We start from the raw sequence: 27,897 nt of genomic DNA, 5'->3' as shown, positions 1-27,897 counted from the left end.
ATGGAAGATGATAGGGGCTAACGGTTTTCCCTACAGGCTTATAATGGTGTTCCGTACAGCGCTCATAACTTGATTTTATCGGTGAAAATGTACATTTAACTGATCAAAAGTGAACTGTTTATTTATTTTAACTGCAAGAAAAAATTATTTCAAAGAATATGAAAGATGAGTACCTTTTTTATTTGATTAAAATACAAGTTAATTGCTGCTTTAATAAAGGGCGAATGCGAGATATGCATGATTGTGTTGTGATGTTAATTATGGCATGTGAGTTAAGCATGAACCATGTGAAAGGTTAGTGAACATCATTTCCATATCTTTATGAAGACGCAGAAGATGAGAAGGGCAAATAATTTGCACTGATAAAAAAAAAGGTTAATCAATATGAAAACTTCATAAAGTAAGAGATCTCTGCTGCCTGTCTCAGGTGAGGGTGGTCATCGCCCGCAATCGATGCTTAAACATTCCCATTTCAAAGCATTTATTCAACAAAGGGTCTTCAATTTAACAATTTGTGATAACATAATATTCATTTAATAAAGGCTGTAGTGATGTGGGAAACATAAGTGGAATAGAAATGTATATCGATGATCTAATCGTCTTCCCTCCCAAGCTGAAGTTTTGAAGTAAATCTTTTCCACAGTCCATTTTTATGCGCAGTGAGCTGTATCCCTTCTAGCTACAACCGTGAATATAACACATAATTACTGTATTTGCAGTACTGTAAGGGTAGGTTTAGGGTTGTGGTAGGTGTAAATCATAACTTTACAGTAGCATTTTTCGTTGTCGAATTGTACTACCCACTGTTTTAGTGGAAGGTAGGAAAATCTGACAGCGTATGACAGAACACCAGACTAAAACTAGCAAACACACTTGAGCTGCGCCTTGCATCGCATTGTGCCGGGTGTATGATAGGAACCATAGATTGTGTGTGTGAGAATGGTGTTATTCAGCTGAAAGTGTTTTCTCCTGCCTTGCCTGTATGTCAATGTGAGAGAGGGGCTTAATACTTTCACTCAAATGAGCTGAATTTTATTTTTCCTTCTTTGTACGCTGACCTAAACACAGCTGATTAGCTGATTTTCTTGAATCATTATTATTTTCTCTTCTATGCTGCTATATTGCCTTCTTTGCTGGTTTAGGTTTATTGATTTGATTGATGAAAAAACAGAGAAACTCACATGTACACACAATTGTTAGCTGTATTTTCTGATATTACACATTAATGTAAGCTGAGCATTTGCTTTGATGTTCTTGAGTATGCGTTGTGTTTAACACAGTCAGGTTCAAATGTGGGTGCAAAAAATCCATTAAAACTCTAGCAGACTCTCTCTCAGTATTGCCATTGTGCTATTGCCTTGTGGGCAAGTGAGAAATGTTAAATAAGGCAACATGGTAAAAAGATGAACTTTTTATTTTCAATTCCTTTTACATTCTCCAAGGTATTAACATTAACATTTTTCCTAACTCCATGTAGAAAGTTTCTGTACATAAATGTAAGCACTGTGGCAGTAGTAATGCAATATTTAGAAAATGTGCTCTTGTACTCTTGTATTTCAGTACTTATACTTAAGCAGACAACTGACTGTAGTACTTTTACTTGTACTTGAGTAAAATTTAGCAAGGGGTATCTGTACTTTTACTCAAGTAATGAAGCTGTGTACTCTGTCCACCTCTGACCACCATATCGATTAACAGAAGTGTCTGCCAGTCCACTTTGTTCATTTTTTAAATCTTTTGCCAACTTTGTCAGTGGACTGTAATATAGAAGTAATATTTAAGTATTTTAGTAAATACTTTGTATAATAATTTTGCATTCATTTGTAACGAGTTGTAATATATTGATTGGCATTGCATCACCCTTAGACCTCTGCTTTCTAAATGTCAGTATTTGCTTTAGCCACTGAAAAACCCATATCGGTCAACCACTACTTCCAGTGGTACAACTCTGACAAATTGACCACTTGCTTTGTTATGGACATATTTTACAGTTGGCATATTTTATAGTGTTTTTTTTTTTTTTTAGAGAATTTTTCACATACATATTACACAATTACACAATATACAGTTCTGCTTGTGGATATCTAGCTACTAAACATGGAGGCCACTGAATTCAGTTTTTGTGTGCACCTTTATAAGATGATGTGACATTTGAATCCAGCGAATTTGTGCACAGTTGATAAGAAGGATAAAGACAGGATATTAATATTTAAATATGTATGTATCCTCAAGTTTAGCTAGTATAAGCCATAACCAGGATACATGATACCTTTACTGTTTAGCAGCTGTTAAGATACCTTTTAAAGATAATTTTGTTTTCGCAGTAGACCCAAATTGTCTTCATAACCTTCATATCCTTGTATATGTAAATCGATTTTCACTTATATTTGTGATCTAACTATAAAGCATGGCTGATGAAGAAGTTCCACCAAATCCAAAATCCAAGATCCAACATTTCACTGGTAAGATTTATTGATAATGACCTTTCCCCTCAAAAAAAAAAAAAAAAGAAAAAAAAAAGTATTAGTAAGGTGGTTGTTAAGTTTAGGTATTGGGTAGGATTAGGGATGTGGTATAAGGTTATGTAGAATAAGGCATTAATACATGCGTAATAAGTACTAATAAATAGCTAATATTCCAGTAATATGCATGTTAATAAGAAACTAGTTAAGACAACCTAAAATAAAGAGTTACCGATTTATTTGAACGAGAAGACACAAAAACTCAGGATGAAAATATACTTTACATGTACTTTTGTTGAGGAATGTAATCTAAGGACCTTAATGGTTTAGCTCCTGCGTACTTAACTAGCCTTCTACCACGCTACAATCCATCACGCTCCCCAAGGTCACAAAACGCTGGACTTTTGGTAGATCCTAGGATAGCAATGTCCACTAAAGGAGGTAGAGCTTTTTCACATTTGGCTCCCAAACTCTGGAATAGCCTTCCTGATGATGTTCGGGGTTCAGACACACTCTCTCTGTTTAAATCTAGATTAAAAACACATCTCTTTCGCCAAGCATTCAAATAATGTATCTCTTAAATTGTGACTGAAGTTGCATCGGATCAAATGCACATTCTTATTCTTTAGCTTGGGTTAAACTAATTAATTTTACTTTGTTGGATCAGCAGCTATGCTAAGGATGTCTCTATTTGTTTCTACATTTTGCCATGGGATTTACATCAGCTCCAGTCATGATCAAGAACACCTGAGAAGAGATGATGCTAACCCTGAATCAACAAACAGAACTAACAAATATTGCTTCAAGTGTGACTGCATCATACAATAACTGCTGTTAATAATGTTCATCGTCTGGCTGACTGCATCTTGTATTAATTTTTTTGAAAAATCCTGTCAAACGTGCACAAACTGACAGTCACCACTTATAAGCTACTACTAAATATTGTAGAAACATAATTTTCTGTAAAGTTGCTTTGTAATGATTTGTATTGTAAAAAGCGCTATACAAATAAACTTGAATTGAATTTAATGTATGCTGCTTTTATCATTTTCTCGTCATGTCTGTTTCCTTTGGGTTAACTGAAACATCAGCTCTGGCACAGATGCATGCAAACAGGAACTGACTTCCTGCTGATATTTAAATGTGGTGTTTAGGGTGTTGAACTCAACTATAGGGACAGGCCCGATTGAAAATAACCCCCACACACAAACATTCAACAAACTGTCCGTGGTCTGGTCTGGGGAAAATGGTTTAAAAAATAATAATTAAACACTACCTCTCTCTGTTCACAGATATTGCAGTGGTTGAAATGACGGATGCATTCCGACAGCCATCTCTCTTCTATCACTTGGGTGTGAGAGAGAGTTTCAGCATGGCCAACAACATCATTCTTTACTGTGATCACAACTCCGACTCGCTGCACTCCCTTCAGGTCAGGAAGTCTTTTGTCTCAGAGTCTCCAGAGTCAGATTAGTCAAAATTAAAATAAACATTTTTTTTTGCATCTTCATGATCTTCCTTTCTGAAGCTTAGAGACCAAAATATGGCAAAAATATTATCACAATACAATTTTTTTCAAGTGGTACTATATCATAATTTAGCACTATACCTTTGAAGGGGAAGGATATGCTTTCACATTTCATTTAGCTTTCCACAAAGACCTTGAGAATGAATGTAAACAGAACTTGTTTTGTTCACAATTAGGGTGTATTCGCACCTGTCTTGTTTGGTTTGATTGAAACAAACTCTGGTTCGTTTCCCTTTATGGTGCAGATCTTTTTGGCAGGTGAGAATACAGCAATCGCACTCTGGTGCGCACCAAACAACTGAACTAAGACCCAGCTGAAGAGGTGTTTATGGCTGATCGCACAGTTAGCTGACACTGGCGAAAGCCTGCAATCGCTTTCCTATGCTCGCTGTTTTTTGAAAGGTTCACTTTCACTTTCTTTATACCTAATCCGTCTACTGCGCAGTGCTACTGCCATGATGCCATGATGCCTTTTACCTGCTTGAGAATTTCTGTCCAATGACCAGATGACCTTAACACACGTATGGTTTTGCTTACAATTTCTGGTTCACTTGCAAAAAAGGCAGTGTGACAGGAACCGCACCAAACAAACAAAAAATATCTACATTGTATTTGCTCCGGACAGGGGCATTGCACAAGATCCCATGATGGGCATGTCTTGTAAGCCATAAATAATCATCAACATTAAAACAAATATTGGCTTGAAATATCTCACTTTGCATGTAATGAGTCTATATAATATATTAGTTATACCATTATACCAATATATTAATATATTAACTATATTATATATTAGAATTACTGAAATAAATGAACTTTTGCACAATATTCTAATTGTTCGAGTTTCACTTGTAGCTACCGATGAGCTAACAAGTTTCCTATGACACTGATTAGCCTACTATTGCTAATTTTAGATATTATAGCCTATTAATTTAAAATTAAAGTTTATTTATTTAGCCTTTACCTGATATTACATGTATAATCGAATTTCCATCTGAAAGTGTATGTTTTGCTCTTTCAATAGATTGTTTTTAGCACTAACGATCGCGGATTCGCAGGGATATTCAAGCAGTTTAGCACTATAAATTTCATGTTCTAGTTTGTGTCCGCACCTTTCTTTGAAAAGAAGTCAGTAACCAATTGTTTCCCCTCATTTTATTTTCTTTCCGTCTGCTGTCTTTCCTTTCTTTTTGGTGGCTTGATTTGGGTTTCTTTGAGAAATACATTTCTACAGCGCTCCACCAGATGCTCAATTAACATAAACTGCGTGCAGATGGACTAAACCATTTGGCACATTAGCAAGGGGGGTGGGATCATGAGTTATTCAGCCAATACACAAAATGTATGTTTCATCTGACATTCATTATGACATTTAATTAGGAAATGTAAATATCCAGGTAAAATAAAATATATTCCAGACTTTTCAAGGGCCCTCTCTTTTTTTTGGGCCCTGGTAATTAGTACTGGTTTTACCCCCAGTCTGACGCACATGGGTCCGGACCAAAGCAAGTGAACTAGCTGACTTTCCTGGTGTGAATACACCCTTTAACTCCACAGAATGAGAAACTTTTTAATTTAGGGAGCCCTGAAATCCCCCCACACCCCAATTCTGTTTTCTATTTTTTCTTAATTCTCATAAGAATTGTTAAGAGTTTTGTGATTAAAAACTAATTTATCATCAAGTATGGTGTCTAATGAAATGAGTTAATAAAGTTTTAACAATTTGATCAATCTTTTAAAATGTAATTAAATTAAAATATAATAATTTACTACAAAACGTATTATTATTATTATCATTATCACAGTGAGAAGTACATTGTAGTACACAGTGGTGATATATTTCATGTATCATAATTTCAAGTTAATCCAAACTTTTGGCTCTGTGTGAATGATCATAGTTTATGAAAAGCTGGTAAAGTGTCTCTCAGAGCAGGTCTGGAGTTAAAGTTCATGTGATCATCTCCTCATCTATTGGGGCACAGATGTTAAAAACTTTGTGAATGTCACATGTGTCTGGGTTTGTGTTATAGACAAAACTACACTGTTAAAAATCGCTGTAAAAAAACGGCCAAATTTCGACAGTAAAATACTGTTTTTCATTTAAACAGTGCATTCTGGGTAATATTCATCGTTTTTGAGAAGTAGCCTGCTGCTATATATCGTAAAATAACAACGTTCAAATTCGACACTCAGCGGCTGTGTTTCAAATCACACCCTACACCCTCATTCACTATTCCCTACATGAGTTTACTAATATAGTCCACCTGACAGAGAGAATGAACACTAATGAGTGAATTCAGATACTGATCAACAGCTGCTGTTAATGAGTAGAATCACTGAAGAAAAAAAAAACATAACAAGACAAACACATGAAATACAACTGACTTCAGCCACAGCCTTAGATGAAATCAACTGAAGATTTAAACGATCAACAAACAGCTTCACCAACTTCACACATTACTAACCAGACTGACTTTATTTCTATCAGATCAGAGAACAGAGATCAAAAGATCTTATTGAGAATTAAAGAGATTTAGATGATAATGTTACTGTTTCGTTTAGCATCACCATTGTGGAGATCAGTGTTTGCTTTAGTTGGGCTCCTGACCATTGACTTTTACACTTTAAATTTTGTTTTATTGCTTTATTTGTATCTTTATGATGCATCTGTTACAGCAGTATTAATTTTGATAGTCAAGTGATTATGGCTGTTTCTAACAGGCATGATCTACTAGACTGACTTAAAGTGTTGCTACAATAATCAAATATTAATTTGGTGTTGAAATATTTGAGTGAATGACACTTCAATTTAGTAAGATTGAAAAGTAGTGTGATAACCAGTATTTATGGATCTAACGACTAGTTTTAGTTAAAAAGTATTTCGGGCAGCAGTCCCCACAACACTCAAAGAGAGAAATCAACAATCAGCATATGAATCTCAACAATGGTGACAATCAAAAGGTTCATGATGCAATGCATGCTGGGTACCAGCACAGGATAAAACTCATCCATGATTCACAGCATGCATTGCGGCATGAATAAATTATGCCCCTGAATTGTTCACTTATTTTCTTGAATTCTTATGTGCTTATAATTTTGCATTTGTTTTAAGTTTTAGTAGCATGTGTTGTGATGTTCAGAACTGATCTGTTCATTTATTTTGTGGATTGTCACCATTGTTGTGATTCATACGCTGATTCTTGATATTTCTGTCTAAATTTCAGCAAAGGTTTTTTTTGTTATTTATTATGAGTGACATTTTCTTAACAGTCTTTCATAACTTACGGCTCAGCAGTGTTCCTTCTCATGCTGTAGTATCAATATTCAATAAGAGAAGAGATACAGGATTAGATCAGAAATAATAGTATTTGTTCTTGTCAATCTATAAACAACAATGTCAGATTTTTTTTCTTCTGTGTACTTTTGTTTTGCTATAACAGGTTCCAAAGGCGCATTGTTACAGCATGAAAAAAAAAAAAAAAAAAAACCTTAGTTGTTGAAAAGTCACGTTCAAGAGCCCAACTAAAGTAAACACTTATCTCCATCATGGTAGTGAAAAAAACACCTAAACCTATTTAACTCTCCATAAGTTCTTCTGTAGACATCTGACAGAAATAAAGTAAGTCTGGTTAGTAATGTGAATCTGGTGAAGCTGTTTTAGTAGTTGTTTAATCAGATCTTGAGAGATTTGATGTATTCTTTTATTCAGTTGATTTCATCTAAGGCTGTGGCTGAAGTCATTTGTAGTTCTTGTGTTTCTCTTTCCTTCAGTGATTCTGCAGGTCATGTTTATCATTAATGCTCAATCATCATTTAATCACAGAATTATCTCATTAACTTCACTGATTCAGTGTTACTCTAACACTCTGTAGTGTGCACACATTATAAGTGTTCATTTAAAACTGAGGATTTTCTTGTGGGGTTTAAAGGGTTAAAGATTTAAGATGAAGAAAAAACAGAATGAAACATAATTTAACAGTAATAAACTGTAATTAATTTACAGGAAACAAACTGTAGAAAAACAGTTATTTACTGGCACCCCTGCTGCCAGTAAATAACTGTTTTTCTACTGTTTCTTGCCGTAAATTAATGGTTGCCAGCAAAAAAAAGTGTTTTTCTACAGTTTTTTGCCGTCAAGTCAAGGAAAAACAGTAATATACTGTAAAATGTAAACGTCAGATTTACCAAATGAAAAATAAGTTAATTTAACTAAAATATTTGTGAACATCCATAGAAAAAAAATTAGGCAAAGTCATACACTGATAATGAGAGTAAATACTGAACTTGACTGTATTAATGTGTGTTTGCACAAGAGAGATTGTTTAGTTTAATGTAGTTTTGTTGTTCACCATTGTGCTGGAGAGTAGAGCCTTTGCTTCAGTCAATGATGAGCCACAAATTCTGATTTTCTGCTGCTTTATATAAAGGCAGTAAATGTGGAGTCGCTGATATAGTGATGATCTCTGTGTTAAGTACTTCAGCACATACATGTGTGCTGTAGCTGACAATGAGCTGCAGTGATTTGAGTAAAAGTCATGTATTTAGTTACTTTATTACTGCACATTAAGTTTAAGAAATATTCCTTCTCAGTGGACTCAAATGAAATAAGTTCATAGTACTAACATCGTAGGAATGCTAGTTTAAAAACTCGAACTGTTTGAAGCAGTGGGAGTGGAGTTAATTTCCATGGTAGAATTTACGGTAAAATACTGTTAAAAAATAAGAGTGGTAAATTAATGGTTAAGAGCTGTAAATTAACAGTACTTTACTGGCACCCCTGCTGCCAGAAAATTACTGTTATTTAACGGCAAAATTTTTTACAGTGTACCTTTTGTCATTCACACAAAGACATGAAGAACATGCAGACTTACTAGCCATATGCACTGAATGGTTGTTGTCATTTTTATTCCTGATGTGTGATAGGCTGTTTGAATGCAGAGCTTATCATCTTTGTCCACATAAATTCAATCACAATCTCAATATGATAGTTTATCGCCCAGTCTTAATGATCACCAAAATGGTTAAAATCCAGTATAGATTCTTCAGATTCTCTTCTTGAGCTGCATTCTATTCAAATTTATGCTCAACACCTGCTGATGTGTTCCCTTACAATCAGCATTTTTTAACAAGTTTTTTTAATTTAAAAAATATAAGTAAGATATAGTTTTGCAAAGTCATGTGTAGACATTATTTATATTTGTCGACAAAACTAAATGTAAACCATTAAATGCCTTTTATATCAAAAGGTTACTAATATAATGAAAAATATAAGTTGTGTTAAGTGTGTCCAAACCTTTGACTGATCACTGCATCAGGTTACCATGGTTTGGCCAAGGAGGACATTTTCCTGGATCAGAAACAACATTCCAAAAGTACAAATACACTAATCTCATCCCAGATGCTTCCTATGCTTTTGTAAATGGTTGAGGAGAAATGATACAAGTCAAATTTTGTAGCTCTACACATATCAGTCTTACAGAAAAAGCTGTTTTATTCTACATAAAGCATATAACAGCAAGAGCAACCAACAACACAAAACTGGTGATATTGATCCAAGAATGTCCATTATGTAGATGTGTATGAGAAAGGAAAACTTAAAAAGCAAAACAAAACAAAACAAAACAAATGGCTTTGGTGTGAGGTGACAGCCATTATAAACAAACGTTATGCATCCATGCCGATAAGTGTAGCCAAGTCCAAAAACATTTGGACTGAATAAGAGCCAGGAACTGATTGAGTGCCCTAAAATCTAACTAGTTGATAGGATGTGGATGAAGATCAATCAACTGCATCATGGTGTGTTGCGCACACATTTATTGTATTTTATATATTTACAAGCATTCTAATTAAAATGTGTATTGGGCTAGTAGGAGAAACACTCATTGTTGTGAACAAAAGGGTGCTCACACATTTATTGGATGGACACAAACTATTAATACAACTCACATTATTTTCAGTACATAGCTTAAACATCCAACTGTAGGTTTTTATTAACACAGTTAATTGTATACAGGCATCATTAACATGGAGATACTCATACACCTCTATTATTACTTTACATTACTAAATTGAATTATGCCAGGTGAGTGGGGAGTCAACTGCATATTATAAGATACACAGGTGCTGGTAATTAGAATATCATCAAAAAGTAGATTTATTTCACTAATTCCATTCAAAAAGTGAAACTTGTATATTATATTCATTCATTACACACAAACTGATATATTTTAAATGTTTATTTCCAAATCATGACTGGTAGAAAAGTCGTTTAAAATAAAAGTTTTGTTGCACACAGACCTAGCATTTACTAGAGCCATATTCAGATGAGATTCAGGTAATGAGGGCTGATTCATTTTAACAAAATCTAGTTGGCGAAGATTTGAACAGTTTATTCCTCTGTGGCGAATCCGTGATCGCGGAGAGGCTGAGCAGACTGACGAGCGAGGATTGAAAGCGAGAATGCAGAGCAGGACAAAATGGACGAAATCCCATACAGTTTTTGATGTTGAGCAAAACTTGGCGATCATAGGTCAACACTGAGTCTACATGACACCAGTGTGCCACAATGGAAAATAAGAACAGCACCGATGCGAGACGAGCAGGTGCATCAGACTGTGAGAGACGGCATGCCGACAGGTACACTGGCGCCATCTTGGAAGTCAAGGAGCAGAGTAGGGGAAAGCTGATGAAGAGAGAACCAAATTTCTGAGAATTTAGCAGACGCTTTTATCCAAAGCGACTTAGAGTGCATTCAGGCTATCAATTTTTTACCTATTATGTGTTCCCGGGGAATCGAACCCCCAACCTTGCGCTTGATAGCCAATTGAGCTACAGGAACACTTTAAATTCACATTTTAAATGAGAATAACATTAACTACATTGTTTTTTCACGTAGTCGTTCCATGATCGCTGCCCCGTCTATTCTTACTGTTGATGACGTGCATATAGAGAGAGTAACAACCTACAAATATCTGGGAATACGGATAGATGAGAAGTTGGCATTTGATGTTCATATTGATTACTTAGTAAAAAGATTAAAACCAAGATTGGGCTTTCTCTTACTCTGCTTCTTGGCTGTGGAATGAATTTCAAATTATTTCTCAACTAGAAAGAATTCCTTCTTTGAATGTGTTTAAAAAATATATTGTGATGTAAAATGATTGAAGTGTGTGGCTGTTTTAATTAATTTGGTGACATTTGATTTATTTTTTTGTATTTACCTTGTCTGTTTAGAATTTTTTATGTTTTGTAATTATGTGAAACTTTAATACGGCCATCTTGGCCAGGACTCCCTGGAAGAAAATATTTATTTTGATCTCAATGGGACCTTCCTGGAAAAATAAAGGTAAAATAAAATAAACATTGTTGTAATAGGGTGATGTTATTACAGTGCATGTTTAATTCAGTCCGTCCAGTTCATCTTAAATAAAAAGCAGCTACAAACAGAAATGCAGAATGAGCATTCATTTGAAAACGCCAGGATGTCAACCAAGCAGGGGCTAACTTATTTATTTATTTATTTTTTCTGCGAAATAAACTGGAATAGAATAATGTATTTTTAAATCAAAAGTGGCACATTGCTTTTAACAGTTCAGTAACCTAATCTGGCAAGAAAAAGGTATTCCAAGTTATCTTTCTCACTTCTGATGTAGTTGTCTGGAAATGGATGGCCAAATTTAGCAAATTACACCATGCATACTCAACAGAAACAGAAAATACTACAGAACTAGTAAAACCAGTATATTGTTCTGAACATGTTCTCGCTGTCTCTTTCTCTCTCTATCTCTCTCTCTCACTCACACACACACACACACACACACACACACACACATACACACACATGGTTATTTAGAATCTTCAGATCTGTTTGTGATTATATTTCAGTAATAAAAAAAGAACTGGTCATTTATACCACCTGAATTTATTTGTGCCTGGTCTTTCTCTCATGCAGGAGGTGGTATGTCAGAAGAATATGGTAAGTGTCTTAATCTTCACTTACTCCCTTCCTTCATCTTAATATCTCAAACAGAAAGATGACATTGCAAACCTGAAAACTTTCATTTTTAAGTTTGGTTATATCATGTGGTAGGAGATAAGCTATTTGACAGACATTATTGATTTTGGTGTAAGGGATTTATGCAAAAAGTTTTATTGTAGAATTGTATAATTGGGTACCAAAAAAAAAAGTTTCAGGCAGTGATTTCCCAAAGTGGTTTGAGTGAACCTTAGAATATTTCTGATATTTTAAATGTACTTATATTGAAATATACTGTACAGGAGGTGCAGAAATCTAGAAACTGTCAAATGAAATTAAATAAAATGTATAAATATTTTTTTTCTCCTGCTGTCCACAACCAGGAAAATATATTTTAGCCATTTTGGGGGCATGACATACCTGCTTACTGCTGATTTATTCATCAGTGTCCATTTTCACTGTGGGCATTAGTAGTATTTCTCTGTTTCTATGTTTTCCTCCTATTTGCTCTTTTTCCAGACATGTGCCGCTAACTACACATTCACTCCATACATGGTGACACCTCAGAATAAGGTGTATTGCTGTGAGAGCAGTCTGATGAAGGGTTTGAGTGAACTGATGCAGCCCAGCTTTGAGGCCCTGCTGGGGCCCATCTGTATACCACTGCTGGAAAGACTCACTCAAATGCTCACCAGCTGCAAGACCAACACCTGGTGGGAACTCACAAGCTCCTTTATCTCCTCGCTTCTCATTTTCATCTTACAGTTTGAAAGTCATTTAGGGCAGTAATACAGTTGCAATCTTTATGTCTGAATACTGTATATCATGAGCATATCATTTTTTTTTTTTTCTTGCTTGGCAAATCTTTTCTCTGTGGGGTGGACATTTCGGCCACCAGAGCAATTTTTATACAAGACCCGTACAGCGTGTACACGTACAAAAAAAGGGTGTAACTTTTACCTTTAATATGCCATTTATATTTGGTTTGACCCTTGATGTAACTAAATTATGCAATTTTTAGCTTACCTGAGAATATTTTTACAGTGCTGTTACCAAGAAATTCAATACAAAATATTTATATATATATATATATATTTCTATATATATTTCTATATATATATATATATATATATATATATGTATGTATATATATATATATATACAGTCAGGTCCATAAATATTGGGACATCGACACAATTCTAATCTTTTTGGCTCTATACACCACCACAATGGATTTGAAATGAAACGAACAAGATGTGCTTTAACTGCAGACTTTCAGCTTTAATTTGAGGGTATTTACATGTAAATCAGGTGAACGGTGTAGGAATTACAACAGTTTGTATATGTACATCCCACTTTTTAAGGGACCAAAAGTAATGGGACAGATTAACAATCATAAATCAAACTTTCATTTTTTAATACTTGGTTGCAAATCCTTTGCAGTCAATTACAGCCTGAAGTCTGGAGATCAATTAGACATCAGCGTACGCTCGGTTTCATCCCTGGTGATGCTCTGCCAGGCTTCTACTGCAACTGTCTTCAGTTCCTGCTTGTTCTTGGGGCATTTTCCCTTCAGTTTTGTCTTCAGCAAGTGAAATGCATGCTCAATCGGATTTAGGTCAGGTGATTGACTTGGCCATTGCATAACATTCCACTTCTTTCCCTTAAAAATCTCTTTGGTTGCTTTCGCAGTATGCTTCGGGTCATTGTCCATCTGCACTGTGAAGCGCTGACCAATGATTTCTGAAGCATTTGGCTGAATATGAGCAGATAATATTGCCCGAAACACTTCAGAATTCATCCTAATGCTTTTGTCAGCAGCCACATCATCAATAAATACAAGATAACCAGTTCCATTGACAGCCATACATGCCCACGCCATGACACTACCACCACCATGCTTCACTGATGAGGTGGTATGCTTTGGATCATGAGCAGTTCCTTTCCTTCTCCATGCTCTTCTCTTTCCATCACTCTGGTACAAGTTGATCTTTGTCTCATCTGTCCATAGGATGTTGTTCCAGAACTGTGAAGGCTTATTTAGATGTTGTTTGGCAAACTCTAATCTGGCCTTCCTGTTTTAGAGACTCACCAGTGGTTTACATCTTGTGGTGAACCCTCTGTATTCACATGGTGAAGTCTTCTCTTGATTGTTGACTTTGACACACACATACACCACCTCTTGGAGAGATTTCTTGATCTGGCCAACTGTTGTGAAGGGTTTCTTCACCAGGGAAAGAGTTCTTCGATCATCCACCACAGTTGTTTTCCATGGTCTTCCGGGTAGTTTGGTGTTTGGAAAGCAACCAAAGAGATTTTTAAGGGAAAGAAGTGGAATGTTATGCAATGGCCAAGTCAATCACCTGACCTAAATCCGATTGAGCATGCATTTCACTTGCTGAAGACAAAACTGAAGGGAAAATGCCCCAAGATCAAGCAGGAACTGAAGACAGTTGCAGTAGAGGCCTGGCAGAGCATCACCAGGGATGAAACCCAGCGTACGCTGATGTCTAATTGATCTCCAGACTTCAGGCTGTAATTGACTGCAAAGGATTTGCAACCAAGTATTAAAAAATGAAAGTTTGATTTATGATTGTTAATCTGTCCCATTACTTTTGGTCCCTTAAAAAGTGGGATGTACATATACAAACTGTTGTAATTCCTACACCGTTCACCTGATTTAGATGTAAATACCCTCAAATTAAAGCTGAATGTCTGCAGTTAAAGCACATCTTGTTCGTTTCATTTCAAATCCATTGTGGTGGTGTATAGAGCCAAAAAGATTAGAATTGTGTCGATGTCCCAATATTTATGGACCTGACTGTATATATATATATATATATATATATATATATATATATATATATATATATTTTTTTTTTTTTTTTTCAATGGATTACTAATTAAACTAAACAAGGACAGGAACATAACCAAATAAGGAGACACAGGAAGGACAACAGGGGCAAAAACGGTACAAAAGTGTGACATATCGTCCCGTCCCAGAAGGTGCGTCCTCACACTGTAACAACAGAGGATGGCATAGGTGAAAACATGGGAGGAGGCTTTGGATGAGGACGGAATTCCAGTAGGAGGATGATGGAGACCAGGAAGGAGACAGGAGGGTCTTGGAGCAGGAGGAGTACAGCAGGAGGAGTCCAGCTGGTCTCCTAACAGCGGCCCACGGAGGGAGGAGCCATGGAGGAGGGATGGCTGCCAACTCCATGGGCGCCGACCAACAGCAGCGGATGGTGGAGGAGGAGCACGAGGCGAAGTCAGAGAGCTAACGAGCCAGGGGGTTGCCGAGGATGTGGGGGGCCAGTGTGGAGCTGAGGGCTCTGGCGACCGAGGTGGAGGTGGAGATCCGGAGATCTGCGGTGGAGCTGGAGGCAGAGTGCAAACCAGTGAAGTAAACAGTGCATATATAATGATTGTAGTTTAAAAGAGCTTATTCAGTCTGATTAAAGTGTCAAAAATCTCAGAGAGCAGTTTATTTAAACTGATAAAAGAGGTAGTTGAATGAGGTCAGTTAACTGCTGAATGAGGTAGTGAGCCGACCAATGCTGTACAAAGTGTCTGGTGCAGGTCCCAGTGTGTTAGTGGGGCCTGGGAGGGGGGGGGCCTGAGGTTTAGAGTTCAGTGGTACATGGGGAAAAAGAGGGGAGGGGGGCAAGATCAGGTGGGAGTTTAGCCTTCTGACAGTCTGATGAATGAAGCTGTCCTTCAATCTGCTGGTCATGACCTGATGACAACAGACTGAAGAAGCGGTGTGACGCGTGAGTGGAATCACCTCCGATGCAGAGGGCTTTACGGGTGAGACGGGTTCCGTAAATGTCCTGGAGGGAGGAGAGAGAGACACCAACGATCTTCTCAGCTGCTCTGACTATCCATTGAAGAGTCTTCCGGCAGGACACGTTGCAGGCGCCATACCAGACAGTGATGCAACTAGTCAGGATGCTTTTAATGGTGCCTCTGCAGAAGGTGCACATGATGTGTCTCTCAGTACATGCCCAGGAATGTTGTTAGGACCCGTAGCTTTGCATGCATTGGTCCTGCTGTGAGATCTCCTCATGCTGTCAGGGGACAGCATCATCAACTGGTCGCCGGGAGGAGGTGGAGTCTTCTGTGCAGTGGTGCTATTCTGTTCCTCAAAACGAAGAAGGTGTTCAGCTCGTTCAGTAGGGAGATGGTGCTGTCACAGGTCTGTGTTAGGGGCTTGTAGTCCGTGATGGTCTGTATCACCTTCCACAGGCTCAGAGTGTCTCTGCTGTTGCTGAATCGATGGGCTATACTCCTGGAGTACTGTCTCTTAGCCTCTCCGATGACTCAGTATAGATTGGCCCTGGCTGTTCTCAGGCCCACCTCATCTCCAGCTCTGAAGGCAGCGTTCCGTGTCTTCAGGAGTCGGTAGACCTCCCCTGTCATCCACGGCTTCTGGTTGGCTCGGACAGTGATGGTCTATGTGACATTATCAATACACTTGTTGATGTAGGCAGTGACAGTCTCTGAGTCTGTGGTGTTATTGTATGTTGCAGCCTGCTTACACACATTTCAGTCAGTGGTGTGAAAACCATCTTGAAGAGCCTCTGACGACCCTACCAGCCACACTTGTATCTGTCTGTGAACTATATGCAGGCATTAGTATGACAGTGATGTGGTCTAAGGCACCGAGGTGGGGGAGGGGGAGGGCTTTGTAAGCTCCTTTCTGGGTGGTGTAAACAAAATCCAAAATGTTTTTACTTGTGTTGGAAATTTAATGTGTTGGTGTATTTTTGGGAACACATTCTTTGTCTGCGTGGTCCGTCATTGAGCAGAAACTCACAAATGTATTTGCGCTTAAAGACACGTAGAAGCGATGAAGACGTACAAAAACACTGCGACTCACAAGACAAAAAACATGAAAACACCACTCTTGACGGGAGAGAGAGAAGCCACTGCCTGTTGATGTGCCACCATCATCTATGAAACCTGTAAACTTCTTCTGTGCGGTCGTGACGTAAGATGTGTGGCTGAGAGAACATTGACAATGTTTCGTTGGTCTTTTCATACTGTAAATGTCAGTATTAGTTGGTCAAGTCATGTCAGTGACACTATTAGGTGAGGTGTATCCCTGCCATAAATAGAAAGACACATGATATGGTTTAAGAAACCTTATTATCTTAAAATTACCTTAAGTAATTTCATCAGTAAGTTGTTTCAATATCATGCCCTGATACATTTATCTGCAGTTCCCTGGTGTGCAAGCCAAAGGTCATGTGATCGCAAAGCGATTGGCACGTGTACAGTGTCTAATACTGTAGGATAATCTAACAACCATTTAGAATTGACAATCCCACTTGCGCACTAGATGAGAAGCACCACATTATCATATTGGACATGGGGAGTGTCTTTCTGTACTCGTGTTCTCAAGTTCAGGACACCGGTCAGTGAATCTAATCACCATGCAGTAGGGATGTAAAATATTGGTTATTTCCATAATCAATTGTCATTTAAATTAACGATCAATTAATCGTTAACCATAATGCTAAAAAATTTATCTATTGCAGGCACGCAGTCACCGGCATGACAGGATGTGCAAAAGCCGCACACATTTTAACAATTTATTTAAGTCCACTTAAAAGAAGTAACTTACAAGGACATTAATATTATAGATACAGTTAAACACATGTACAAGATCATGGACCAGTGACATATAGCAGGTATTTACAATATTAAGCATAACACTCAGTTCTTATGGGTATAAATAACAGCGTCTCCTCCATATATAACAGCTGCCTATAATAGCAGACAGTGTACAATACTTTGCCAAGCGTTTAGCCCTCGTTTTGGGCATCCCAAGCTGTTGAACCCCTCTTACAACCAACCTGTGTGTGTGTCCTAAGCTACCAAATCTAAAAATAAGTAATCGGACTCGATAACCTATTTCTGTAATGGTATTTAGGAGTGATTGATATTTAATGATTTTAGTCATGAAAGCTTCCTCCATACTAGAATCAAAGGTGCATGTAACCTCCAAAACAAACGCCTCTTTACACTCCTCATTAATCACAATGACATCTGGTGTGTTAGCAGACATATGAGAAAAGATTTCAGAGTTACTGTTCAGATACTGAAACATGGATGAATTTACACAAGAATGTGTGAATATTCTTACTAAAGATGGTAAATAGTTTGATATTTCTTTCACTATCAAGTCCACTGTTCTGCCGTGTCGTGCTGTGTACTTTCCCTTGTAAGCATGACAGCCGTTGACAGAATATGTGGCAGTGTTTCTGTAATCTGTTCTGTAGTGTGATGCAGACAGTAAGGAACCTGAGCTGAGTGCAGTATTCTTGAGAAATGAGTGAGAAACAGAGTGATCAGCCGGGGGAAGACAAGCAAGTTTTCCCTGAACACTGTAAACCCTAATGTTGCCTTGACTTAAAAAATCAAGTAATGTTGACTAAACATTACTTAAAATTTTGCATTTTGGCCCTGTCACTTAAAAATATGAGTTAATTTAACTAATTTACCTTAAAAATGCATAAACTTAAGTAGACTATATTTAGTAGGTTTTGTAGACTATACACTGAAAACCCTAATAAGTTGACTGAACTAAATTGATTGAGTAAACTCGTTGCCTCAATTTAATTGAGTAATGGAGTCTCCCAAAACTTATTTTGTACTTAAATCACTCAGTTCACCAAACTTGATGCTTATTTAATGTACTTAAACAATTATGTTCACTTAACTTGGTACTAATTTCAAGTGTACTTATATATTTAAGTTAACTCAACATGTAAATTTAACTGAAAATGATGTTCTTATTTTTGACAGCACACTGAAGTAAAACAAATAACAGCATATTTAAACTTTGACCTTTTGACAAACTGTCACAATATTTATGAAAATACAGTAAACCCTATACTGCACGGTAAAAAAAAAAAAAAAAAAAAGTATTTTTATGTCTTTGCAGACATTGAAAAGACATCCACTGAGCAGAGAATGTTTTTATGATGTCTTTTTTTTTTAATGTTTTTTATGTCTTCTGTACATCCGATATAGAAGTTCACATATCCTCCTTACAAGGTTCTGTGTTTTTATTTCTGTCAGACATCTAGAGAAGCTCTTATTGAGAATTAACAGAGGTTTAAATGTGCATACTTGATTCATTTGAAGTCACCATTGTGGTGGAAAATGTTTGGTTTAGTTGGGATCTTGGTCCAGATACTTCTTGTGTTCGCTTGTCTCTTGCTGCTATAACAGTGGGTTTTAAAACACTGTTTTTGTGGCGAAGAAAGATGAAGTTTAAAAGAGCTCAGGTGTTATCAGCTCTTTGTTGGTGTAAGCTTGTCTCTTGCTGCTGTAACTTGTGTGTTGTAAAACACTGTTACTGTGGCAAAGAGAGTTGAGATCTAACATACACATATCTTGCTTGTAATGGTGACTAATTATAGTAAAATAAAATGTATTGCTGCAACTATGGATATACTTTTATGGTTATAAACTTTGTAGATAAAACAATGTACTTACTTTTAGAAAACCAATCATGTTGTCACAAACAGACATCAAGATTTTGGATATGCATCACATCAATGGTGACAATCAGAACAAAAAAGGCTGGAAAATAAGGAGGAGTTTGTGCTATGGAGCTCTTTTGTTTGTCACCATTATTGTGATGCTACATCATATGCTACATCTAGAAGTCTGTGTGTGTGAGTACTTGATTGATTCTTTTACTCAAATTATTTCAAACACATTCATTTCGGCCATCTTTAAAATAAGTATTTTACTCCTGGTGCCTGTTAAAAATATCAAACAAAACTTATTTTATGATCTCAAATACGTATTATGTGATGACTTTCTCATCAACAAAAAACATCAAATAACACCTGAGCTCATTTAAATTTGTCTTTTTTCAACACAAAAACAGCGTTTTAAAATACACCAATATAGCAGCAAGAGACAAATTAACACAAGAAGTAACTGGACCAAGATCCCAACTAAACCAAACACTTACCACCACAATGGTGACTTCAAATGAATCATGTATCAACATTTAAACCTCTGAGGGATTTAGGTATTCTACAAAACCGTCAAGTTAAATAAACTTAAATATGTAAGTTTTGGGAGACTCCATTACTCAATTAATTTGAGGCAATGAGTTTACTCAATAAATTTAGTTCAGTCAACTTATTAGGGTTTTCAGTGAAGGTTCAGTCCAGTCTGGTTTAGTTTTTGGTGATACTGATGTAAATCCATGAGAGTTTGCCGGGCACCTGTAGATGTTTGCAGGGGGCTAGATCCCCAGAACGCAGCTGGTGCTCTGACATAGATTAGGGGGTAAGTGAGGATATCCTCTGAGACCCTCACCGTCACAGAGTCAGACCGAGCCCATTCCAGAGATACTCCATTTCTTACACAGAGCTCATTCAGATCTGGCCAGTCTGACCAGACACCAAAACCAGCAGAGTGAGTGTCCAGTTTACCGCTGGGTTTTCTTTTGAAGCCAAGGAAGTGGGGCTGTAAGTCCATGGCTAATGGCACCCTGCGTCTCCTGAGGTCCAGGAACAGAGAGGATCGAGCCAACTCCCTAACGTCTCTGTCATCATTTGTTCAGCATGTTCAGAAGGTGGGAAATCTGCATGCTGCTATAAACCCATATCACGTTTTTCGGATGAAAAATAATGTCACAAGTGCTGTGTGTATTCAGTCCAAACCTCTTTCGCAGTAAGCTCACTGTTTTGTTATTCATTTGGCTAAGGACTTCTGCTGGATATAAACGTTGGAGAACAGATGTTGTACTTTAGATAGTGCCACCTGTCTAACAGCCTCCAGCTTCATGGTCAGTGGCAGTGAGCATTTATCAACCAGGTCCAACCTGCATGTGAACTCTGACAAGATGATGTTTACTTGCTTACTTTCCATTCTCCTGCAATATTAATTTTATGGCCAAGGTAAGTGTATGTCTTATTAAGAGAATATACACGAATAGGTTTTGGTGCTACTGTAAACACTGGACATCTATCAGATTTCGAGCGGTACCACCTGTTCCCTCCACTCCTCCTCTCATACAAAACAGAAAATTTTGAGTCCTTAATCTCCAGGCCTGACCATTTCAGAAAATAATCTTTTCTGGCTAGCCTGTTTTTAATTATGCTCTCTTCTCTGGAGGCAATCTGGACATCGTCTGCATAGCCCTGTACTGGGATCGGGGACATCACACCAGGTGGGGCACACTGACACATCCACTTTAACCACTGGTTGATGGCAATTATGAAGTTAACTGCACTCCAAGGGCATCCAGTTTTAATACCTGAAGTGAAGAAATCTGAAGTGGTGTTGGGCGAGTGAGCCGTTCTCCACAGATTACTTCGATAAATGAGCCTCTATGTACATTTTCACTATATCAATGAACAGCCAAGGCAGCTGTTTTTCCTCCAGGGATCTGATCATGACTTCATGAGATACAGTTCCAAATGCATTTTTAAAGTCTAGGAAGACTGAGTACAGTCTGCAGGACTCATGCTTAAAGTCATCTATCCCTGTTTTATGGCTAAATACATGTTCACCTTCCCTTTTGATGTATGCCTTCTGCTTGGTGAATAAGATATCAGCCTCCGTCAGCCAAGGAAGAACTCTGGACAGTATGCCTTGTAGATGGTAGGAAGGAGGGAAATATCTCCCGATGTCGATGGATCATCAGGGATGTTGTCTTTTTTTGGAATACGATGAATTATTGAACCTTTCCATGAATCTGGTGCTCTCTTATTTTCCAAACATACATTAAAATCTGTTGTCAAAATCTGACACGATTGCATTGTTTTAAAAGACTCCTGTCTTGCCGTCTTTACCACTTGCTTTGTTATTTAGGAGGTTATTCAACACAGTTTCTACCTCTTTATATGTAAAATGTGTTGTTTCAGGAAAAATAGCTGGCTTCGGTGGTGGCACGTTCACATACCATGGTGGGAGAGGAAGACTCGTTAGGCTCCTGATTTAAGCATTTATCATCATAATAAATTTGAATAACTGTAATGTCACTCGGACAGAAAGGAGGGTCAGGGTATTCACTGTTGTTTAAGATGATTTGGATCGCTTTAGATCTTTAATGCTGCCACAAATATGCAAGTTTGTTCCTGCTCACTTTTCTGTCCCGCTGGCCGTAAGTCGCTCGTGTCCACAGAGACGGCAGTACAGTGTCCCGCAGATAGCGCAGCTGTACGAGGATCCAGTCAACTATTAGAGCCGATGTTAAATCTTCAGGATATGGTTGTATCGCCGGGAACTTCCTCCGAACTCTCGCCACATGTTTCAGGAGTTATAATCCAAACGTCTTACCGTTGGGGCTTCTGAAGAATATCCCATTTAGCAGTGCACTTTTCTGGATCACCAGAGGAAACAAAGTTCTTCTCATGCTGGCGTTTGAAGTTCAGAAAATCTCTGTAGATGTTTTCATGAGACTGAAAAGCCATCCACTGATGCTCAGACAGCGGACAAACATACTGCTGAAAAACTGTAAGCTCTTCTCCTGGTAGATGGGATTCATGGGAGGAAACAGGTATTATCAGCGACTGTGTGTAAATTCTCCCGGTGAGAAATGTATGCAAGCTTGATTGTTGCAGTCAATACAGAGTCTATAACAGTTGCCAAAGCAATATTGCATTAACGATGGCAATTACAACGGGTGTGGTTATTTAGATTTTCCGAGTAGCATTTTGGACTTCACCTGCACCTGCGAGTGGCCTACAACCGTCACTCACAGCCGCTCGCACGTGTTTTGCGCATGAGCTGCACGCAGCCCAACATTAAATTGGTTAACCGACCATCAACAGCCTTAATCGATTGCATCTCTTATCGACAATTAATCTGTCATCGATTAATTGTTGACATCCCTACCATGCAGTCATCTATTCATATTTGGTGTTTGGAAAAAAATAGTGCAAATGGAAAGAAAAGGTGTGAGCTGTATTACAAAAAAAATTTAATTTAACTTAATAAAAAAATATGTGAGTGGTACTGTGTCATGGCAAGATTTTGAATAGCCAGTGTATGTGTATGCTCGTAAAGATTTGTTCAGAATTCATCAGTCCCATTACTGAAAATATTGTTTCTTAAATGTAACTTGCAGTATTAACTATTAACTGTTATTAAACTGTTATTAAATCAGTATCACATTTGCAGTTGTGCTAATTTGAGGGAAAACATTCCCCAAATTATACTGAAATTTAGGGTCATCATATATTGGATTTACTGATTGTCCATCATGCTTTGTGGGCTCAGATATTGTATTTACAGCATATACTGTATTAGTGGTTAGCTGCCCAAACTAATGAATTTTCATGATGAAATAATGTTTCTAAATTTATTTTAGTTTTAAATATGTTTTTAGTGTATGATAATAACTTCTGTGAAATGTGCTTTTCTGCTATTTGTATTTCCATTCTTCCATAGTTCAGTAACTTTTCTTTGTCTCTTTTGTATGCTTTTTTTAGCCAGTACTTCCATGAGATAGTTCTGAATGAGATTCGTAAAGCACGTGAGCTTTACAACGGAGTAGAACTGGCGGCTGAACTCAGGCGGATCCAGCGGCGGTTTGATAACGTTGAGTGTCTTTCAGCTGATGTCGTCATCAACCTCCTTCTTTCATACAGAGATATCCAGGTGACTGCTTTACATAAACTTTTTGTTGTTATTCACAGTGACTGCCAAATATTTGTAATATTATTCATCCCAATTCTGTTTAGCTGTAAAGGTTTTCTTTTGGTGGTGAAACAAGTAAAGGGAGAATGTTACTGAGGTCACACTTTAACAGGATGTTTCAGATTCAAAAAAATTTTGCAATTCTGTTTTCTGCCTTCACCTGAATGCTCTTTCTTACATCCATCTTACATTTTTCTCAATTTGCATAACTAAACAAAATCGCGTGTTCAGTAATGCTCTTACAATGGAAGTCTATAGGGCAAAACATTGTGCTGTGATCAACAACTTACAACTGCTGTTATTTAAATATAACAATTATTACATTATGAGAAATGTATTACATTATAAACTGCCCAAAAATATTTAATATTTTCATAATTATATAATTATAATTATTAGGGCTGGGACTTTAACGCGTTAATTGAGATTAATTAATTACACAAAAAATAACGCGTTAACTAAGATTAATTAATTACAGAAAAAAAAAATTCCCGCATTTTTAATAACTTATTTTTGCACCGCGGAACGTTTCTCACTGGATGCGTTTCGGCGGGACCGATTATACTGAAGCACCAACTAGCGTTCGCATATCACCGCAGCACATCGACGAGACTTTTACTGTCTATGGACAAGCCTCAAGTATCATCTCAACGCAAAACATATAGCAGCTAGCGTGGACGTGAACTATGTATTTTGTTGGTGCAACTGGCAGTTTATGTTGAACTCTTTATTGTTTTGGCCAAGGTTATTGAGAGTTGGACTTAGTATGTTATGGCCTCTGAAGCAACAGAGAGATGTTTTCTAATAGTCAGTGTTTCCAATGTTCTGAATGTAATTGACAGTATTGTGTTTTACTTAAAAATACTTTACAGAAGGTTCAAGCACCTATAAGCTTCCTGAATTTCTGAAATGTACTGTTTCTAAATTGTTTCTAAATATGCTATTGCTACACTTCATGGCAAAAATTGCACTGGTCTGCTAGACTTGGTTGAACAAAAATAAACAATATTTTGTTGCATAAGCTTATGTATTCAGTCATTATTCAATGGTATACTATAAATCCATGTGAAAAAAATTACTTCTCACTGTTCTCAGTTCAAATATTTATATGCGATTAAAATGCGATTAATTTAGATTAATTAATTACAAAGCCTCTAATTAATTAGATTAATTTTTTTAATCGAGTCCCGGCCCTAATAATTATACTTATAATAAAGTATAAGCAGCACAGTATAAGGGACAATTAAAATATTTGTACAGTTATTTAGCTTGTGTGTTTTATTTATATATATATATATATATATAGAGAGAGAGAGAGAGAGAGAGAGAGAGAGAGAGAGAGAGATTAATATGGAATTTAATACAGGAACAGTTGGCAACTATACTTTGCATGTTTTAAACACTTAGATTATGTCCTTGCTTTGGCCACATCCTTGAAAGAGTGCATTTTTCTGACATATTTACTTTAAAGTCTGTTTGAACTGGAAGTTGCTGCCGACTGGATTTCAGTGTGATGGCGTTTTTCCAACTTAAAATTTTGATGTTCCATGACAGCACGACCCTCTGGGACCAGCTACGTGTCCAGTGCTTCCCCCAGCCAGGATTGCCAGGTTTTCTCGACAAAAAAACACCCAATCGCATTTCGAGTTGTCCCCCCTTGAAAATCTCGTTCCAGGAGTAAAATACACATTTTTGACGGGGATCTCCTGGTAAAATTCACATTCCAGGGCTAAATATCACATCACTGAGGGTGCTTCAACCAGCAGACATGAAAAACAATCCGCGGCAACTTTGTTAAAGTAGCCCAATTTGGCAACACAGTCCATCATTTAGTTGGCAATATCCAAGCCGCTGTCACCGGTGCCTCTACACCAGATCTTGTTGCCGATCTGCCTTTTTCAAGGCATACTTTTGCAAACAAAAGAGGAACAACTGAAGGATAAACAACTTAACCTGAATTGCCTAACACTGGTTTTGTGCACCATTTCAAAGATTATACTGTTGAAATTGTTGATCAGCTGTCATTGTCGTTGAGAGTCTGTGTGGCATAATATGAGAATAGCTGTTACAGATGTTTACAGACTGTTTACAGTTGCTTACTGAAGACCCTGAGTGAAACCCCACGGTACGCTACTGAGCACAACTAACAATCACGTATAATGTCTGTGCCTATAACAGCCTGTGAAGAATGTGTCAGTTACATCCAGTCTGGTTTTCAGGCATTGACCCTTACACACAGAGATTGTTCCAGATTCTCTGAATCTTTGGATGATATTATGCACTGTAGATGATGATAACTTCAAACTCTTTGCAATTTGTCTCTGAGAAACTCCTTTCTGATATTGCTCCACTATTTTTCACCGCAGCATTGGGGGAATTGGTGATCCTCTGGCCATCTTGACTTCTGAGAGACACTGTCACTGTGAGAGGCTCTTTTTATACCCAATCATGTTCCCAATTGACCTAAAAAGTTGCAAATTGGTCCTCCAGCTGTTCCTTATGTACATAACTTTTCTGGTCTCTTATTGCTACCTGTCCCAACTTTTTTGGAATGTGTAGCTCTCATGAAATCACTAAGAACGACTTTATTCTCTTCACTCCTCAACCGCCAAACATCAAAAGCAAACTTAAATTTCTAAAGTCAAAATACTTTGAGCTGGTTTCCTGTCTTTTAGAAATATTCCAATAAATGCTTCTGATATGGATTAGAAGTAAAAAGGGTGAGACAATTATGCCCTAGAATGAGAATTTGGAGATTAAAGCAGGAGAACAGACCACAACTGCACAGTGTCTGTTGTCTTTTTCATAGTAATACATCAAAATACTACGAAAAAATAAAATAATCAGAAGGAACAGAACAAAGCTAGTGGACTAAAAAGAGATTTTTTTCAAATATTTTCATGATACCAAGGTCACATTAAAATGCTAAGTGTTATTTGATTTTCCTGATGTAAAAAAATAGAGCATGACTGAATACAGTTCCCGGACTGATAAGGTTTATTGGCAGCGCCACCTTATTATTTGAATATGATTTGATTCAGGCCTTTGGGTGAAAGTTCCATAAACCGTAAGTGGCACCCATACTAAAAAAGCACAGTAGACTCGCTTGGAAAAAGGTGGATAGATGAGGGGAGAAAATGTCTGGGTTGCAGAGCAGCTGGTAAACATGTGCTTTCTTAACAATAACTGAAGCATATACAAAATCCAGGACAAGGGCTTTCAAGTGTGGTGAACTACTGGTAGGCAGGTCCATGTACACACATGGCCAGCATGTTCTTCTGTCTGGATCTCCCATCTCCCTGCAGTAGTGTTTTGTTTTGCTCTCTCACCTCATTGCAAAAGTGATAACACCTGCTAGTTCTCATTAAGCATTCCTTTACCAGCAGGGTCTCTCTCCAGCAGCTCTCTCTCTGCCACAACGTGTTAACATTAGACTAGTGTGCTAAAGTTATTTACTTTGTACGAATGTACATGTTATTTTTCAACACCTGTCATGACCATGTAAAGATGGTTCACCTTGTAAATGATGCATAACATGTGCAAAGATATGTCAATAAAACACTGTTTACTTGGAGTATACTCCACCCTCAGGAATTGCATCAGTAATACATCAGTGAAGTGACATACAGCCAAGTATGGTGACCCATAATCTGAATTCATGCTCTGCATTTAACCCATCCAAATTGCACAACATGCTATGGAATACGCTTAACCTGTATTGAACCTGGAATTTCTTATTAGTCCATGAGCATGATAGCTAAGTTCCATTTCCAAAAATGTTAGCATGATTTACTCTGATTAAAGTAGCCCATTAAATATTATAAATGGCAAATAATGTTAGTTTTGGCATTTGCACTTTGTAACAACCAAGAAAAATAGTTCCCAAGGAAAGAATAAGCTCCTCTAGCTACCTATAGATTTCCCCTGGAGACACCAAGGTGAGGTGTAGAGCTTGAGTTTGACTGTGCTGTAAAAGCTTGGTGTGTCCCTAAGCTTGACTCTGCTTTATACTACTAGCCACCTTCACTTTAAGTTTGATGGAGCTGCTACTGAATGGTGGCAGACAATTTTGTAAAGACGACATCGGTATAAATCAGCTAGCCTAGAAAAAAATAGAGAAAAATAAAAGGACTGTTGGTTTTGGATGTCAAAGTTGTGTAAAATTAAAAATGAATAAGAGGAGAACAGGAAGTCATAAATGCTCTGCTGTAACACTGACACACACCTTGGCAGTAAAACACTCATAATTTAAT

The 27,897-nt window shown here is 37.3% G+C and overlaps 1 protein-coding gene across 3 annotated transcripts in view; it reads left to right on the top strand.

Annotated features, from left to right (window-relative positions):
- Positions 1-27,897, top strand: part of LOC113063497 (mitogen-activated protein kinase kinase kinase 5-like) — a 78,512-nt gene that overhangs the window by 26,874 nt on the left and 23,741 nt on the right. For 2 of the 3 annotated variants that reach the window (XR_003278695.1, XM_026233947.1), the window contains exons 2-5: positions 3,755-3,894; positions 11,942-11,965; positions 12,485-12,678; positions 23,437-23,605. Coding sequence is in view for 2 of the 3 variants with exons in the window: in XM_026233947.1 (XP_026089732.1) it covers positions 3,755-3,894; positions 11,942-11,965; positions 12,485-12,678; positions 23,437-23,605 (527 nt within the window). In the remaining variant the exon portion in view is untranslated. Of the gene's footprint in view, positions 1-3,754; positions 3,895-11,941; positions 11,966-12,484; positions 12,679-14,864; positions 15,372-23,436; positions 23,606-27,897 lie in introns of those variants that run through there. The other variant, XM_026233948.1, reaches the window with a different exon arrangement.

The sequence above is a fragment of the Carassius auratus genome, chromosome 45 (genome assembly GCF_003368295.1).
Source record: "Carassius auratus strain Wakin chromosome 45, ASM336829v1, whole genome shotgun sequence".
NCBI lineage: Eukaryota > Metazoa > Chordata > Actinopteri > Cypriniformes > Cyprinidae > Carassius > Carassius auratus.
This window is presented reverse-complemented; position numbering and strand designations above follow the sequence as displayed.